Source organism: Limanda limanda, chromosome 5 (assembly GCF_963576545.1).
Source record: "Limanda limanda chromosome 5, fLimLim1.1, whole genome shotgun sequence".
In the NCBI taxonomy this organism is placed as follows: domain Eukaryota; kingdom Metazoa; phylum Chordata; class Actinopteri; order Pleuronectiformes; family Pleuronectidae; genus Limanda; species Limanda limanda.
Genome location: NC_083640.1, coordinates 23,353,450 through 23,372,660, shown reverse-complemented (window position 1 = coordinate 23,372,660; position 19,211 = coordinate 23,353,450). Strand labels below are relative to the sequence as shown.

General features: G+C 41.5%; 2 protein-coding genes across 4 annotated transcripts in view; both read right to left on the bottom strand.

The window, feature by feature from the left end:
• Window positions 1-948: 948 nt before the first annotated feature.
• Window positions 949-8,891, bottom strand: ubac1 (UBA domain containing 1). 2 transcript variants are annotated; one of them, XM_061071080.1, is made up of 10 exons: window positions 8,433-8,891; window positions 7,067-7,187; window positions 6,898-6,971; window positions 6,670-6,777; window positions 6,461-6,563; window positions 6,169-6,277; window positions 5,090-5,528; window positions 4,367-4,453; window positions 3,940-4,078; window positions 949-3,650 (listed from the first exon to the last, which is right to left on the bottom strand). In XM_061071080.1, exons 1-10 carry the CDS (start codon window positions 8,568-8,570, stop codon window positions 3,535-3,537), a joined length of 1,434 nt encoding a protein of 477 aa, XP_060927063.1. In that variant the 5' UTR covers window positions 8,571-8,891; the 3' UTR covers window positions 949-3,534. The 2 variants fall into 2 exon arrangements, with proteins under 2 accessions (XP_060927063.1, XP_060927065.1); XM_061071082.1 differs by lacking the exon at window positions 949-3,650 and adding an exon at window positions 4,164-4,261 and having other exon boundaries at window positions 4,024-4,078.
• A 1,456-nt stretch (window positions 8,892-10,347) lies between these two features.
• LOC133001483 (neurogenic locus notch homolog protein 1-like) overlaps window positions 10,348-19,211 on the bottom strand; it is a 41,819-nt gene continuing 32,955 nt past the window's right edge. Inside the window, exons 28-34 of one of the 2 annotated variants that reach the window (XM_061071057.1) lie at window positions 16,838-17,051; window positions 16,433-16,523; window positions 15,992-16,157; window positions 14,329-14,627; window positions 13,451-13,598; window positions 13,257-13,354; window positions 10,348-13,134 (exon numbers count right to left, since the gene is read on the bottom strand). In XM_061071057.1, coding sequence (XP_060927040.1) covers window positions 11,764-13,134; window positions 13,257-13,354; window positions 13,451-13,598; window positions 14,329-14,627; window positions 15,992-16,157; window positions 16,433-16,523; window positions 16,838-17,051 — 2,387 coding nt within the window. In that variant the 3' untranslated portion in view covers window positions 10,348-11,763. The remainder of the gene's footprint in view (window positions 13,135-13,256; window positions 13,355-13,450; window positions 13,599-14,328; window positions 14,628-15,991; window positions 16,158-16,432; window positions 16,524-16,837; window positions 17,052-19,211) is intronic. The other variant, XM_061071058.1, reaches the window with a different exon arrangement.

Here is a 19,211-nt window from a genome sequence, read left to right as displayed (position 1 = left end):
AATTATCATCCGCCTGGGCAGCGACTGCGCATGCGTGATGAGCTTCCAGACCATTACGGACCGAAATATCAATAACAAACCAGTAACTGTCATTGTTAGAGATAAAGCGCAGATTATTATTGTTTAACACGTTTTATTGTATGATGTTTGTTTGAGTAGTTGATTAAAGAGCAAGGAAACAAAATTATTATTCTTTCTGCTCATTTTCATTTGAGATTTGGTGTTTAAATTTTAATTATTTAGTTTGGTCGATGAATGATATGAATTTATAAATGAATAAACACGTTTTTATCCATTTAGGATAATATATTGAAAAAAAATGCACATACACAAACTATTTATATCATATCATGAACTAAAGTCCTGTGGAAACAGTATATGAAGAGTATTTTATAATAAACCAGCTGTAACTCTCTCTTATTCTCTTATTATCAAAGATAAATCCCAGATATAATTATTTTTTACATTTGTGATTTTTGTTTGACAAGTTGATTAAAGAGTGTTCCCTGTGACTTTGACCAATGAGTCCATCTAGTGGTGTAATGTGGTACAACCTTTCAGTGTTTGATTGTGTCCTTATCAGTCTATGGTCCCTATCTGAGGCTGAATGAGCGACAACATGTGATGATTTGTTTGCCATTGGATTATGAATAAATAAATACATATGAAGATTGAAGTTTGGTTGGTTTCTCTTCTGTACTGGAGTGTTGAAACATATAATAATAAAGTCGCACTTCTTTAAATCTTGAAATTTACTCTGAACATTTCGACTTTATTCTCAAAATGCATGTGAATATAAAATGTAATGTAAATACATTACTCCCTCTTTGTGGATTTAAATCCCCTCTAACTTTGGTCACTGTGGTAACCACCTGTTATACCGTGGTAACTGCCCCAACCTTTGACCCCGAAAAACCACACAGAATCCAAATAATACAGCCAAAAAAAATAACTTTAATGCGATAGTGTTTGGGACGCCAGTAGCCACGCGGCTGTTTGAATGAACAGACTGTGAGAGTATATTGCATAGGTTGTTGATCTGGGACAGTCCTGCATGAAAGCTGAGTGAAAACAATAACCTGTAACTCCGACCACTCTTCACTGATCCAATAAGTAGTTCAACCAAATTTCGTTCTTTTCTGTTCCTGTTGACGCCTGCGTTTTTTATAAAACTCGTGCAATCTCCCAGGGTTTATTTCAAGAGAGACATTATGTTTTTTTTAATCCCTGTGTTTATTCAAGAGCGTGCTTTTTTCAGTTTGAGAGCTGGACTGATTGATTTCATGATCAAATTTTGTAAAGCTTGCAGTCAAAACCCTGCGCTCACACTCAAATAACCCCTGCTAGGATTATACCTGCTGTACTAGAACTCAAACTTTGTGCTTGCACTCAGATATTTTGTGGCTTGGGTGGATTTCATGCACTTGAAATAATCCCACCCTCATTGTGGTTTAGGTAAACGCCCTGTACGGGACTCTCAAAGCAGTGAAGCTAACACAACCAACACAAAGGCAAGACAAGAGCAGATCTGAACACCAGCAGGAGCAATCTGAGGGTTTTGATTGAAAGTATCACAACATTTAAATGTGCCAATAAGTTCTGCTCTCAGACAGAAAGACCACGCTCTTGAAAAAGAAGGGCTGTAAATGAAAACTCCATTATTATTTGTATGCTTCCAGAGACTTGTCTGGACATCACCCTCCATTCAAACACAGCTTGAAATCACACTGTGACCTGTGAGTTTTATAATGGTTTGTAAAAACAAAATTTGAATGATTTAATTTGTTCACATTTGTAAATTACCTTCGAGGTTTTGCTAAAAAATATTATAAAGACAAAAAGGAAGGAACTGGTTTGGCTCAGATATAAACAATGTAATAATACACAGTTTAAACAAACACTTCTCTCGACAACACTTAAATATCTTTCAAATATTGCATTTACAAAACCATTTTTCTGTGGTGCTCTCATTCATAAGCAAAGTTCTCGGCGGATTAGTTAAAGCCATTGTCAGATGTCAAACGAGAAGGGGGGAGGGGGGTGAGCAGAGGTTATCCGTAACGACAGGTTTAGAAAAACAATCTCAGCCTCCCTGAGCAGAAAGTCACATCAACAACACATTTTAAATATAGAATAAAAACACTCAAAACCTTGGCAAAATACACCGTCCTCCATACTGTTTTTTTTAACTCCCCTGTACAGTGCGGAGAAGCCAAGTTCACCTCCATGTAGCTGTGGATTTTAAGTGCGTGATGCAAAAAGGCTTATATTGTATAACACACGCCTCATTGCAGTGCACACTCCCTTAAAATCAAATATATTTCTTTACAGGTCAACATGAGTCCTCGCTATTGCACAGAAATATTGGGGTATTTTCAAAGGATACATCTAATGCCAAGGCAGGTTATATAGTGACGGTTTGGTTTGACAGCATAAATGTTCATTGCTCTCAAGAGAGAAAAGGAAAACCCAATAAACCAGAAGACCCGACATTGGTTGCTTGCCGTAGACGCTTGCTTCTCCGGTGTGAGCGTGCAATCCTCAAAATTCGGATTAAAGATTAAAAAGACAAACCCCCTTTGATAAGGTTTAGTTTCATTCAGCATCCCACTACAGCCTTTTGAGACATAACACACACAAAAAATCCGCTTCTGTAACTTCTCGGTGCTGTAGTGATATTCACAGACGTCAACAGGTGCTGGATGAACGCAACATGATAACATGACATTCAAGAGCACATCGACAATAAAACACACAAGCCTATTATATATATATTTCGTTTTCTTGTAAAAACATGACTAAGACACGGACAGTTTAGTGAACAGCTTTCCTCTAAAAGGCCAGAAAGTCAAATAAATATTCTCGAAGAAGCTCCGAGGACGAATGTTCTCTTTACACAGTCGACCTGCAGTGAACGGAGAGAGGTAACGCTGCAGCCTGACAATCAGCCTCTCGAACAGAAGCAGTTCTTTCGATGAGAGCAAGACAAAGAAGGGGGAGATAAAACAAAACTTGACAGTGACATAAAATTCTTCCAAACATTCCCCTCTGATGAAATGTAACAATTTAAAACGGACAGACAAAACTGTAAATTGATATTTAAATATTGCAGAACATACACAAAAAAAAACAAATTTTCTTTGAACTGTAAACAAATTGATTTCTGATGTCATTTTGCACAAGGAGAAATTATATAAAATAAATCATGTCTGTCTTAATTATAAATTGTTCTCATTAAAATGTAAAAACATAGTAAATCTCAATTCTTTTATTATTACAGTAATAATAATTCAATGTTAACATTTGTTTGTATATGTTTTTACTGTACTGTTATAAATAGTTATATTTATATATATATAACATTTTTATTCATACTCTGACTCCTCTAGCTTTTTGTTTATCAAGGCAAAAAAACAATACATGTGTCTCTACTGAGATACACGCACTTCCACACACACACACACGTATCCCAATATGGTCAAACACACACACACACAAGCTGCCACAGTCACACAAAGGGGTCACCAAAAGGCTCTATGTGCGATTGAGTGTTTGGAAGATTCTGGATATTTGGAGCATGACGGGCCCAGTCTCAGGGTCGTTCATCCACTGGGTGCTGTTGAGAGGATTCTCCAGCATGTCTTCAAACGCTGCACAAAAAACACAAGACACATTAGTGACAAATATACTTCACAAAAACCAGCAGCCTGTGAATGTATACGTAGAAAACTTGAAAATAGTCTGGCATATTCTCCGAGTCCATGACACCCTGAATGATAACAGACACTAAAACTTAACTGCCAGTCCAAAGTAATTCATGTTTACGCTTTTTGATCCATATGTCATACGACAATTTTTCCTGTCTAAGATGGGGTTGTGAAGCAGACCTCAAATGTCACATCAGTAATATTAATTTAAGTTAATTGGACGAGACTGTACCGAGCAGAGTCTTGGGATTGGTTAGACCCAGCTGGACCACTGGATTCTCCAGGATGGCTTGGAACAGTGGGCTGTTGGTGTCGATGCCTTTGTCTAGATCCTCTGGAGAAGGTTTCCTGTCTCCCAGTAGCCACTCGCACTGCATGAGGGGAAAACAGCAGGAAACCAAATTCTCAGTCTGCTTTTTGAAAATACAGTGATATCTTTGACTTTTATTTTCATACCATAACACGGCAGTTCATTTGGATCATTATTTTTAAACCAAGCACAGGAAGTTTGGGAATTGTTTAAGGGATATATGCAGCAGTGGGCCAAACACCACCTGTGTAAATCGCATTAGAGCTTGTTAAATAAACAAATGAGAATGTGAAATCAAGTCAATTCTTCTTTACATTACACATTAACAGTCAGGGATCTGTAAACGTACCGCAGCATCCTGTTGGTTGTTATTGACTCTCAGAGCATCAACCACCTCCTTCTCATCAAAGCCCATCTCCATCAATGCAATGACAGCCTGCAGAAACAAATAAAAGGTTTGTATGATCCGTCTAATTAACAAAGTCCTATGTAGCCTGGCATGTGTCTTGGGTACAAAAAGCTTATTTGTGCACAGCAGAAGAACCCAAAGAGGAGTAAGAACCTCTCAGATGACAGCTATGGTAGATAAATTAACTACTGTGGAAGCCTTATGTCGGAAGATGGGATTTTAATCACTTTTCTATTTTTGGAGATAATCTGTAGCAGCGTTACTGGGGAAACCCTAAATTATAGAGAGAAGACTCTGAACACACACAAGGTTATAAATGTAACATTTGAAACCACCACGTAGCCACAACGATACAAGCACTTAATACTGATGATGCAGGTTTAAATAAAATGTTATCACACTTTTATCTGGTGAAACAAATTCTACATTTTACAGCAGAAAGGAGTCCTGGCCTGTCTGTACGATTTGCGGAGATATATACACAGTAAAGGAGCGATTAAGTGTTTATAGGCCCATCAGCCACATTGGCAAAACAGTCTGTATAATGTGTGTAAATATAACCCTGTCTACAACATATCAGTTGTGAGTGCTGAGATGAGTTTTAGAGAAGTAAGTCAAAGTCAAATTTCTGAACGAAAGCTTCGACTGGACAGAGCCACTCACTCTTGAGTCCGGTCTGAACTCCCGTTTCCTGCGGATCCTCTTGAAAATCTCTGTGAGCTCGTCCTGCCTGCCACTCTCCTCTGTGCTCGACTGGCTGGAGAGGCTGCGGAGAAGGTTGGGACCACAAGCTGAAGCGGAGGCGGCCACTGACGCAAGGGCTGATGCAGAGACTAGCGTGGAGAGTGAGGCTGCGGCAGCGGCTGAGGGGCCTGTTGTGCCAGCTGCCGTGGCTCCTGTTGTGGCAGCTGCCGTGGCTCCTGCCGTGGCTCCTGCAGTGGCTCCTGCAGTGGCTCCTGCAGTGGCTCCTGCAGTGGCTCCTGCAGTGGCTCCTGCAGTGGCTCCTGCCGACCCAGAAGAGTCCTGGGCTGGTAGTGGCGTGTCTATAGAGGGGTCGTCTACATGTTCAATCAGCCACTCCATGGCCTGGGTCACTGACATGCTGCAGAAGGGAAGATTGAGGTGAGAGACAGAGAAAAAAAGAACACGTCTCCAGAACAGATGACTCTAGTCCATCTGAACTCCTTTGGATGGAATAAATAAATAAATTGTAATAACAATGCTGAGTCTGTGGAGTTGTGAGGATTTCAGCTACATCCATACTAATATGTTTTTGTTTTATAACTAAAAAACTAACTTGGGTCCACTCAAGTGATCCTGTAGTGATTATTAGTGATCATTCACGTACACTGGGCATGTGCCTGTGTCAGCAGGAAGCAGATTTGTCTATTCTGCAGCCGGTTGCTTACTTACAAAAAAAACTGAGAATGAGAAAAGTAAGACGAGGGATTTACGTCTTGTACAAATGAAAAGGTGGAGCTGTTATTCACAGTGTTTTACAAAGTTTTGTCTCCATGACAGCCCAGTAACTGATAAGAACAAATCAGGAAGCAAATACAAGTGACTGCATGCCTGTGCATAATACAACAGAGACGCAGCGTTTTCAAGTTGAAATGGAACAGTGTTTCCTAAACTTGTAAAACTCCAGAGTAGTGTGGATGACAAGCATAAACATAGGAACAGTGATGTATTTTAAAACTAGAACATGGCAGTATGAATGTAGTAAACAAGTACAGCCTTACTGATTTAGTCTGAGAGATTTGATGGCCCTGCTCTCAGGGAAACCCATCTCAGTGAGCTGCTGAAGCGCCGTCTCATCCACCCGATCCTCTTCATCTTCATCCAACATCGCTACAAGACACACAAACACCGACACATTAGAGGACAGCTACTCCGGCTGAGAAATACACGGGAACTGTCAGGATCTGAAAAACACTCTATATGAGCTTCCCTGCACTGACTTTGATGGTTAATATAAAAAAAGTACTCAAGCACAAAGACTTGGAAAGAGTTTTACGGGATTGTGTGGCTCACCATTTGCCTTTTTGAAGAGTTCCACAGCATCAGGGTTCAAGGCAAGAAGCTTCTGGGCGACTTCAATGAGAGAAACCAAGATTTTTCTGAGCTCTGTCTGAAACTGGAACAAAAACAAAAACAGAAACACATCAGAAATCTATACCAACTTGGAGGATACCAGTTTTATACTTATTCACAGTATAAGTTAATGATATTGAGCTTCTCACGTCTCTGATATTGTGCTGGGTAACAGTGCGGTCAGTGTGGCGGGTGGAGAGGTTGCCGGTGGCTTTAAGAATAGCATCTTTGTCTGGAGCTTTGTTATCTTGTTTCTTCTGTGAAAAGACAGTTAAAAAGTAACAGGTCAAATAAGATCCCTGTGTTCCGAGGCCAGAATATGAAAAATGATAAGGAAACACTTCATGTCTTCTTCATAGAAAGTTGAATAAACTCACCTTTTCATCTGAACTAACTTCTGCCATCTTTGGAGCAGTCGGTGGGGGTCTTTTCTTTATGAGCAGCAAAACGTCTATAAAACATATGGTTAAAATGCTCAGTTCACAGAAAACAGTGTAAGTTACTATTGATATAATTACAAAACTTATCAAAATGGGCTTTACTTACCTCTATCTTTGAGATTTTCATCAGCGACTGTTTTAGTGTCTGTGAGAACTCTTTCTGTAGCAGCATGAATAAGTTTGTGGTGGGTCAGCGTTTTGGGGTCTTCTAGACTTCCGTGTACATACTACAAAACAAGCACAACGTAAATCAGCTCAGACATTCAATCTGCTACAATTTAGATAATCATTGAATCTGTTTAGTCACACGTGGAACACAAAAATGAATTTGATGTGTTCTCTTTGAGTAACACATATGTTTTAAATGATTTACCGGTTGGTCTGTAAAATAGTACAATAGTCAAACAGTTTACAAAATGTAATTCATTACAGTCTCTGCGAGTCCAAGATGCTGCCTTGCCTTTAAATGTCTGGTTTCCTCCAACTAACACACAAATATTATACAGTTTACAATGTATTAAAACAGAGAAAATTGAAACTGACGTTCCAGAGATCTTAGTTTGAACATTTTTGCTGTCAATGATTAATCCATGTGATGATTGTTTGATCGATTGAATGATTATCCATTTAAATCAGTTAATTGACAACTCATTGCAGGGACATTTCATATGAAAAAAGACAAAACAGTTGCAAGCTTCATCTGAGACCATGGGGAATTGTGTTTTTAATGTTATCTGATATTTGATAAAACTGATTGGAAGAATACTTAACTTTATATTTGGACCAAAGTAAAGATGTATATATATTTAATAGCCAATTTCGATAATTATCATAGTAAATGTCACATGAAACAACTCGTCTTCAGTAGTAAAGTGACAACATTTGATAAACAAATGTTATAAAGTGCAGTGGCACAGGATGACTGTTCTGATATATCAACATGGATTGAAAATGATATCGCGATAATTATAGATATCGTTACAAATCCAAAAAAGAGCCAGCAGGTTGTTCCAGTGACACTCTGTTGACAAAAGCCCGGAGTGTGATATTTAACTTTCAACACACACACACACATCCTCACGCGTTGTGGTGTCACACATGGTGTTATCGGATCTGTGTGTTGTCCCGTGTTGTCATGCGAAACACACATTAGAGCAGCACTTTGCAGGATGATGCCCTGGGCCATAGAAGGAGAGGAGTAATAATAGCCAGGCTCTCCGGACAGTGAAGGGGAATAAAGTGTGTAGCGTTAGCCTGCAGCTAGCCTATATTATAAATAGCAGAGTCTACCCAGTTACTATAAATACAATCCCAGTGACACTTTACACAGAGGACACGGTGGACTGCTGGTGACAGGACAAACACAGGGTGGGGGGTGGGGGGGGGGGGGGGGTGGAGGAGGAGGGGGAGGGGGACGGACACACACACACACACACAGACACAAACACAAACAACAACCCTGGTGCACCTACATGTTTCAAGCACTTCTCCTTCAGCTTGTCCACGGTGGTGTCCTCCGTCACCTCCTCCAGCCACTCCGCGCCGTCCATGGTGCAGATGTGGATCTTCAGCACCTTCCCGGCGAAGATCTTCTCCTCCTGGACGAACATAGCGGCGGTGAACACGACCGGGGTCCCGGGGTCCCGGTGTCCCGGTGGTGGTCCCGGTGGCGGTGACGTTAGCAAGCCGCAGTTGCTATGTGCTCCTGGCAAGCTAGGCGTGCTAGCGGTTAGCACCCAGCTAGCTAGCCGTGTGTTGTGTCAGTCCGCCGACCCTAACCCTAGCCCGGTCAGTGGGGGGACATGTCCCGGTTCCTCTGCGGGGCTATGGGGCGGGGGTCGCCGGTTGCTGTGTCCGCTGAGTCGGTCTATTTCCCCGGTGTTGACACGCGAGCGGTGCAGCCAGCGAGCAGCTTGTTTCCACTGTAGCGCCTGAACTTTGAACTTCAACTTGCTGCCGCAGCGGTGCATCATGGGAGTCGTAGTCTTTCTCTTTGTTGATGTCAAGTCAAACATCCAGTGGAAATGACACAAACAGATTAAAATATTATTATACAACAGTAGAAGGCCGTGAAGAAATATATGATACATTAGTTTATGATAGATTATCCAAAAAATGCATAAATTATACATGAATAATGATTCTTTATCAACTATTTGTTTTTGCCTGTTTAACTCAATATCTAATGAAAATGACACAAACACAGAATGAAAAGCAAAAATAATGAGTGCTTATGACACAAAATATTACGATGCAACAGTACAAGGTCGTGAAGAAATATATTATTTAGTTTATAATATATAATCCAAAATATATAATTAATTGTACATGATAAATGAATCTCACCTCATTTATTTAACCTTTTCAATGCAAATCTACTGTTGTCTTTCATGTTGTAAGTATGTGATTGTAAGTAAATCAAATAATTAAATATAGATAGTTTGGTCAACAGCTATCAACCCGATTTTGTGTTAAATCCCCACATCTGCACTTTGTTGTCTCTAAATGATTAATATCATCGAGAGCTGCAGTGTTGAGAAAATTAATTCACATAATTGCATTTATCCCCATTTGGGATAAATTTCAGTCAATATTTCTCATTATACATTTTATAAACCAAGTAACTAACCAACCAATCAAATAAATGATTGTCAAAGCTACAATGTCTTGCCTCTATTGTGCGGGAACTATTTAGTTTTTATTTGTTAATTTGATCTCAACTTGTCATAAGAATGTGTACATCACGTCATTTAATGAATGAGGCTTGTCAACAAATGATGCTAACATCTGCAAACCTCAAGTGGTGGTTGGCATCCTTATAAATACAGTAAACCTTCAAACATACAAGGAATAGTCTCCATCTAATCTATCCTATGTTCTAAAATCTTTTTCAAGGTGTTTATTTTAATGATCACACCACTAACTTAGGGCGAAAATATTCAAACATAATCCTTAAAAGATGCTACCCGTTGAAAACAGTAACTTGGGTGTGGTAGCTTATTTTTCCCCATAGAAGGTAAATAGTTCCGATTTGTTTCGAAATGTACAACTTGCATAGATTCTGCAGCTGGATTTAAAAGTACCTAAAATGTTGCACCACTAGATGGAGACACACTAAGTAAAATGAGAGTAGGCCAATCAGCAAATGCAAAAATGAGGAGATATTTTATATTGGGGAGAGAGTATTAGAGAAGATAACTGTGACTATTATACTGGATCTATTATTGTGTTCATAAGCCTTAATTTTCTTTGAAAATAAACAATCAAACATAAAATATTACTCTTTACAGGCCTTTATCATAATTTAAAGGAAAACAAGTCGGTTCTTTTGCGTTTAAGACACACACGTGCCCTTTATTATAACAAGGAACATTTTTACAGATAGAAAATGAAAAGATAAAATACATTTCTTGCAAATCATAACTTTGAGAGGAAGGAAACATATTGCAGATATTACAATTTCACTACAACCATATGTTTTTTTTGTTTAAATCAGAACAATTTCCAAATGATACTCGAGAACACAACTGAGAACTTATCCAACAAACTTTCTTTTCCCCATTTTACTGAAGTGTAACAAAAACATTTCATAACATACACAGATGGATGCCTCAGTGGATTTTTGTGTTACAGAACAGTAAATAAATATCAGTTTATAAAACCTCAATATTTATTATGTTTTTTTCTTTTTTATGAGAAAAATGTCGCCTAACAATATATTGTATCTATTTGTATATAATTCCAATTTATTTATGCATAAGGGACAGTAAAATACAAAATATATATATATTCTGTTCTGTTTGATATTTTAGAGGCTGTTGACTGGTGCGAGACCGATCAAAATTGCATGCTTAAGACATCAGATTTCTTAAACAAAATCTTGCTTACACGGGAACATATTTACAAAAGGATGAACACAGCCATAGGCTCAAACTAATCGGAGGGACGGGGGAAAATGAAGTTTCCTTCTCCCTCTGGACATCAACATACACTGTGGCCAACCGGCCAGTTCTCCAACACCACAGGACCAGCAGATACTCAAGCCTGTCTTAACCGCCAATCTCCAAGATGGCTGTATACTGTACACCGTTTCACAACTCCACCACATCTCTACGTATGAATGCAATCAAATCTAGAGGCACAACGCAACGCTGTTCCACCGATTCTGGAAATGTACACAACTCTAGAGTGTAACTAAGAATCACATAATATTTTAAAAGGGGAAAAGGACTTGCGCATGAAACACAGGACATATCCTCCGCTATCTTTCTCCACCTGCTTACTAGACGATTTCCCACATTTAACCACGAATTGAAATAACACTGAAACATAAAATGTGCTCTATAAAATGCCCCTTAATCACAATTTTCTTTATAAACAAGATTATACAAAAAAAAATATCAATATAAACAAAGACTGAGAAATCATGTGAAAAAAAAGGCAAAGACTAAAAGTCCTCGAGGAAATAAATACCCAGTGTGTATGCTGCGACTTCACTGCAGAAAAAAAAGCACTACAAGAAAAGAGTCTCTAAAAGATCGTCTCTGTCCTGCGTACAAACCCAACACCATGGATCCCCGAAATTTCTGTAAGCAGGCAATGTGTATAAATAAAACAAGACATTAATAAATAAAAATAATGGATGAAAAGCAGGTGTTGCTGTTAGTAGGAAAGCATATAAAAAAAAGTCCTATCAAATCTTGTTTACAACTTTGCCCTTTTTCTCATTTTTGTTTCACAGAGTGCCTTTTTTTGTAAAAAAAAATAGAGAGCAGCTCTTCTGGGCAGAAAGACGCATGCTCTTTATTTGAACTGTTCGGGTATATGTCCAATCTGAGACTGCATGCTCGTCGGTGGACTCGAGATGCCCTCGGACCAGTCGGACAGGTTGGAATGAGGTGAGGAACTGGACCACTGATCAGGGGAGCCGGGGGAGGGCGTTAGAAAGGGGTGGTCCGGCACCTGGACCTGATGGTTTGGGGTGTTGTCCATGGGCCCTGAATAACTGTGCTGGGAGGGTGGGGTGAGGAACTGGGTGCTGGCCATTGACTGGTTGATGGCGGAGGGCATGATCTGGGTCTCCTGTGGCAGGATGGTGTGGATGGGCATGCTGGAGCTGCCGGTGCCCTGCTGGAGCTCCGGAGAACTCAGCTCACCACTGATGAAGCTCTGGCTGTTGGCGCTGTTTGAGTTTTGATGCTGCAGCTGGATGTTCTGCTGCTGCTGCTGCTGTTGTTGTTGTTGTTGCTGCTGCTGGAGCTGCTGCAGGTTCTGCATCTGCTGCATCTGCTGAGCCTGCTGCTGCATGATGAGGGGCTGCGGAGCCAGTCTGGTGCCCTGGATCCCCTGGTAGCTCATCATCTGAGACAGGCTGGTGGCGGTGTGGCCGTTGTGGAGGGCGGTCATCATCCCATGTTGGCCTCCCTGGTGAGGACCTCCCCGCATAGGGTTGAACTGGCCTTGCTGGCTCATGGTGCCATGCATCCTGGACAGCCAATCACACTGGCCGTTCATGGCGCCCTGGCCACCGGAGCCAGACACGGGCAGATGGGTGAGACGTGGAGGAAGCGGGTCAAACTGCATGCGAGCCAGCTCCTGCTTGTTTGGCATCACCATGTGGTTTACAGGCAGGTGAGGGTCAGACATACCCTGCAGGTGGTTCAGGGATACAGATGGCGACTGCTGGAAAGGTGATGTCATCATGGGCGGCGAGGCCACGTCAGACACGTAACCGTGAGGAGACTCCAACGAGTCAACGGGTGACAGAACAGCCGAGCTGTCCAGGAGGTTCCCGGACTTTCCATCCTGGGAAATCTTCTTCTTCGCCTTCATGTCTTTGCCGTCCTTGCAGCCGATGCCCTTGGTGCTGGGCTTGCGAGCCTTCTTGCCTTGACCATGAGACTGTGGCTGCTTCATGCCGCCCAGGTAACCGTTGGGCGAGCAAAGAGGGGGCGACAAGGTGGTGCTGAGAGACCCGACATGCATGGGAGGACTTCGTACCAGGTTGTACTCGTCCATCAGATGCACAATGTCGTGGTGCATTCTCTCCTGTGCAATGTCTCTGGGCAGCCGGTCCATGTGGTCAGTTATTTCCCTGTTGGCAAAGTGGTCCAGTAAGACCTTGGCGGTCTCGAAGCTTCCCTCCCTGGCAGCCAGGAACAGAGGTGTTTCCTCCTGAGAGAAAGGGAATCCACACGTTAGGAGATTCTCACATGCACAAGGGATAATGTTTCAGAAAGAAGTGTCCCTGTCGTTTTACAGCACAAAGAGGAAGAAGAGACAGATTGTTTTCACACCTTGTTGTTCTGCATGTCCTTGTTGGCACCGTTTTTAAGAAGCACAATAGCAGCCTCAATGTTATTTACAGCTGCAGCCCAGTGTAGAGCGGATTTACCTGAGAAGACAACAAAATATAACAAGGTTATCGAATCTTCATTTGAGGCTGTTTTTCCAGGACTAAGACGTTTTCTAAGAGTTTTAGGTCCTTTACCGAAATCATCGATTGCATTGACGTCAGCGTGGCAGTTGATGAGCTCCTCCACCATACCCTCCACCGCCAGCCGGGCCGCCAAGATCAGGGGGGTGGTACCGTCGTGCATACGGGAATCCAAGTCTGTGGCGCGGTTCCTTATCAGAATCTAGAGACACACAATAAATACATTTGATCTTAATATTGTCCAATGGAAATTTCAAGGTTTTCAAACATTAAATTGACAAAGTACACTGTGATTCATTTGAAGTAAGTTTAACCTCTGGTCAGTTTTGTTTCTGATAGTTAATCGATTATTTGACCGCTGTAATTTATTGGGGATTTAACTACCAACTTCCTGTGGATTATTACATTTACTGTTTAGCCCACAAATTCTCAGAAAACAATCAAAACACAAGACTCACTATTTCACAAAACCCCTTATTTAACGAACAATTGTAATTGATCGATCCTGTTTTAATTTCAGTAAAATACATCAACTATACCACCTAGGAAATTGTTGTGAACTGCGAGATGCTCTGATTTATAAGATTTGTTAAATATCGATAAAGCACAAAGAGTTGTCTGTTATGTATGAAACATATAAATTAGCCAGTTATCTGTAAGAAGCCTGGGAGAAGAGGAAAAAAGCTATTTATAGAAGCAGAAAAGTTCTGTTTAGATTTCTCTTCTTGTTTTGTCTGTGTCTGCCTCTTTTAATTCTCCACATGTTTTGTAGTTGTAATACTGGAAGAAGATGATGAACATTTTTGTAAATTAGAAGCGTCTTGTAATCCCCAGAAGGGGATGAAACAAATACATTGAAACATGACACAGAAATAAAGAATAAAAATTGTATGTTTAAATGTATGTAATTAATTTGGCACATGAGAGCTCACCTGGAAAACCCCCTGGGCATCAGCAGCCACAGCAGCGTGCAAAGGTGTCCTGCCCATATTGTCCTGGATGTTGGCGTCGGCGCTGGCCTCCAGGAGGCGCTTCGCGGCGTCGGACCGGGCGTAGCGGGCGGCCAGGTGAAGAGCGGTCTCCCCCGTACGGTCGGTCTGATTGTGGAGGGCAGCACCTTGGTAGATGAAGTCGTTGATCACGTTGGCGGAGGCATCCTCCTCTTCCTCGCTGTTGCCGGTTTCTAAACCTCCCCCGCTGCAGGAGGCGATCATCAGAGGCGTGAATCCATCTGGAGGAGAGGGAGGAGATGGAGGAGAGGGGGATTTGAGAAGAGGTAACGGACTGCGTGGTCAGCACCGAGCCAGAGAGCTGCTACAAGAAGAGAAGAGCCTGCACTTCAAAGCATCCGCCAGATCAAAACAAGGCAGCAAACAAATCGAATGTGGATTTGACACTTTTGCCTGGGTTGAATCATCACAGCTCTCCTTTCGATCATGGATTCTGATCAAGGCCCCGGCACAGGAGAGGCTTCTGAGGGAAAGCGAAGCTGGGGGGATAGAGGCCGGGGCTTGTTAAAGCTAGGCTGCTGCAAAACCCAAACATTCATATCTAACTGGGAGAGGCAGCCCTGTCAGTCGCCTCGGATTCTTTTCCTCCTCTTCAAAAGGATCCCAAGCCCCAGATCTCACAGATTTGGTCGATTCAAGTGCATCGATCCCCGGCGGGGGGGAAAAAAGTGTGCTCTCAAGTTCTTAACCCTGCTACTTTGATTGTTCATAGCTTTTGTTCAGGGAATATGGCACTTATTACAAAATTAGGTTTTTGCATTTGATGCCTTCATTGGGTTTTGTAATGTGGAGAAGAAGAAAAAACACAGAGGCCCATTACTGGTCAAATGATTAATCTGATCAGGAATGAGTGTTCTCCCTCAGGCGCCTGGCTTCCAGCCGGTTGCTTTGAAGAAGATCCTTTACCCTGAGGACATGGGGCTTTAGCAACTCCTACATGCGCGATTACACACACACCCATGCATGCACACACACACATTGAACACACTAGAAACGTGAAAGGTTCCCTTAGAAAAGGCTTGAATCAATCTACACACACACACACACACACACACACACACACACACACACACACACACACACACACACACACACACACACACACACACACACACACACACACACACACACACACACACACACACACACACACACACACACACATACACACACACTACTAGAAATGTTTACTCAAAAACTTTCACCCCTTGATCAATATCACAAGCTTTGGCACATAAGTTAATATCAGTTCCACTAACGAGTGAGTTTCCATCTCAAATAATTTCACCAAAACATTTTTTTTAAGGTTTGAAGAAAATAAATTATCCAGTTTTTCACAAAACAAGCAGGAAATAAAACAAAAATAGAGCAAATTTAGAAATAATTTTACATTAAATCTTCTTGAGAAAATCACAAATTATATAGATTTAATTCATATTTTCCAACACAATTATGCTTGTGTGGAAATAATATTATTCCTTGTAAAAAATAGGAGCATTTGATCTAAATTAGATCCACATCCACAAGCACAGAATCCCCTTTGATTTCCTTAATATGTATGTAATATGTAAAGCCTTCTTCCCACCTGGTCCCCGGACATTGACGTCCATGCAGTCGTTCTCGATCTCGCCCTGAGGGGGTGTGGGAGCGATGGAGGGGACGCGCAGGTCAGCGGCGTCCAGGTGCTGCTGGGTCCACTGGCGGTGGTCCGTCTGGTCGTCCACCTCCAGGATCGCCTGCTCGTCAAACTGCTGGAGCGGGGACAGCAAGGGGTTAGACATCTGCAGCTGAGCACCAGAGTTTAAATCAAATCACAGTATAATTCAATTTAGTTTGACGTTATAAAAAAAATCTGGAAAAAAAGAAAATCCACAACATAGTATTTTTTTAAATCCCATATAGGAAATTTAAGTATTTACTGTGTATTTTGTAAAAAAAAATTTAGGAATAAGTTTTAAGCGGCATAAAATTAAAATTAACTATGAATTAAATCTGTAAAATCTCTGTTTGAGTTTCGTCTCCTCACCCTGAAGCGCTTTGGATCCGAGGGCTCGTCCTCGCCCCAGTCCGTCTGGGCGTCATCCATGAGCGAAATGTCCGAAGTGTTTTTCAGTGGCCTGTGAAGAAGCAGCAAACCCAGTAAAGATCCTTGTTCTCTACCGCCTCCATCTCATCCGAGCCCCCCGCCGCTAATGGTGCAGCAATGCCGAAAAACAAAAGCATTGATTGAATCCACACCCCACCCCTCTGCCCCAACAAGTCAATTAATGAGAACCTGCGATATCATTATCATTAATGATCCGGGCTACACCCTCCTTTTCCCAAATTTTGACTGATCACCAGTTGGACCCGTTTTGTCCTTCAGAACCGGCCCTTCGCCCGACCCGCACAGAAACAGGTGCAACTCGCCGCTGAATAAACTGAAACTTACTTTAATCCCACTGAATCCTCTCCGACAGGCTCACGTCTCTTCTTCTTGCTGGTCTCTGTGGTCTTGAAGCCCTCGGGGAGCCAGAGGCGCCCGTGCTCATGGCGCCGCTTTCGGGCAGCCACCATCCCGACTCCGAGGAAGGCCAGTATCCCGACGCCGCCCAGGACCAGGTAGATGGGGTAGAGGTTCGGTGAGAACTTTTGGTCCAAGTCGCCTGGTAGGAACAGGGACAACATGGTCACGAGGGAGAAGACGTGGATGCCCGGGATCAGAGCGAGTGCCGGAGCAGAGCGACTCCCGGCTCCCGCTCCCCAAAAAACACACCGCAACCAGCAGGAAGCTCCACAACCTGACTGCCGGTCCTCACCGCTGGTGAAGCTAGCTTCCACTACCTATTCAGTAATAATCAGAATTGCTAACCACTTTTCAGAAAAGAAAAAAAAAAGAAACAGGGATGGGGCGTGATAAAAAAAGAAAGAGGGGAAAAGGAGAACGCCAGCACCACCTCCTCTCTCCCTTTTCAACCTAGGGTACCAGGAGACAACTTTACCATTTCTTCTTTAAGAGAAAAAAAGGAGGGGGATTAATGAACTTCAAATTACTGCACGCGCTTTAAGCTGTAAAGACGAAGGATTTATTAGGATTTTCGAGATAACAAAGACTCCCAACTTCTAGCACACTCCCGATCAATTTTTCCCCTTCTCTTTCTCTTTTTTTTTTCCACTAACGATTTTGAAATGATAAACTCCCCCAACCTAAACCCTCAGAGATGCATTAAGTCCTGGTATTACATTCAGCGAGGTGAAGGTTGCAGCAGCCCCTCACACTGTGGGATGAAGTGTGCGAGCGTGTGCATGTGCATGAGTGTGTTATCTGCGGACGTAAACGTGTACATGTCTGAGAAAGACGGAGACAGAGCGTTACTCGGTGTGAGGAGGGGATTGGTGGAGTTGATTTGCAGCAATTAACCATTTTGGAGCCCGAAGCCAGTGGATTTACACAACCAGGGAAGGATTGATTGTTTAGGCCATGAGATTCACAATTGCATTTGTTCACTGCTGCATAACAAATACACAATCAAAGAGCAGCAGGGTTAGGACCCGACCAGAGGGCGCAGCTGATACTTTGAGTTTGAGGGTGAAAAGTGCACGTGTCTCATCCACTCGTGTATGAGCATGAACGTGTCACTGTGAAAACGAGGCCTTTAATGAACCACAGCAACGTTTCAGCCGATTCACAGAAAATTGATTCTAAATCTCAACTGATCAGATATTCAGTTCGGTTTTATTCTTCATTTCTGGCTGTTGTTGTTTTCCTCCTACCAGAACAAGACGCCTTTGGTTTATTCTCAAATGAAAATCAATGACCAGACTCTTTGAACTATAGTTTGAGTTGGGCATTCAAGTTAAATTATTTTGGTTGTGCAAAAGCTGTTTAGAGGATGAGGATGGTGACGTTCTCTGGTTTAGTTGTGGTCTCTCATACTTCCATGTCTGTGGCACCACTTAAATTCGTTCCCACTGAAGATGTTTTCCTAATAATCAGGGATATTTTGAAATAGGAGGAGGACATATTCCTGTGACAGCAAAGAAATCTAAATTTGGTGCCATCACAGTTAAACTGAAGTCCTGATATTTCTGTCAAACCAGAATTCTGACGGACATGTACACTTTAAATTAACTGAGGTGTAAGTTCAAATTAACTCAAATTTAAACAATTGCAATATCTTTCTATGTGCAGTCCTGATAAGGTTGTACATATTTTGGGTATTTCTTTATTTCTGTTCTGATTTCATTCCTTATTCTAGATTTGCTTATGATTCTATAACATCAGATCTCTGCATGTTATAGTTACTTATTCATTACTTTTTTGCATATGTTTCCAATTTTTTATTTTTTTTAATGGCAAATTTCTCCATTTTGGGAGTAACAAAATTTGTATTTATTACATCTGATCTTAAAAGGCAACATTATGTAGTTTTTAGCAAATATTATTCAAACAGAAGTAAATAATTAATTTGTTGGGGATCATTGTAAGCAGTAGGTTGAATCAAACTTTGTGCTTCCAGCAGCAAGAAGGTTTATGTTGAACTGAATCTTATTAGAATATATATATTATGCAGTTCGCACAAGGAATGTCACTGGGATCATTGAATTTGATTGAATCAATTGCTTGCATTGGTCTATTGGGAATTGCTGACTAGAAAAAAATAATCTCCACAGACTTCAGTTCAAATTAATTCTTTCAGGAGATTAAAATTAAAAGTTTGTCTGTCTGATGATTGATTTTCAGAGATGAGCAGAAACAAATGCGTTTAAAAATAACTGTTCAGCTAAATTTTAAAGAGCTTTTCTTTAAGTGTATTAGACTTGTA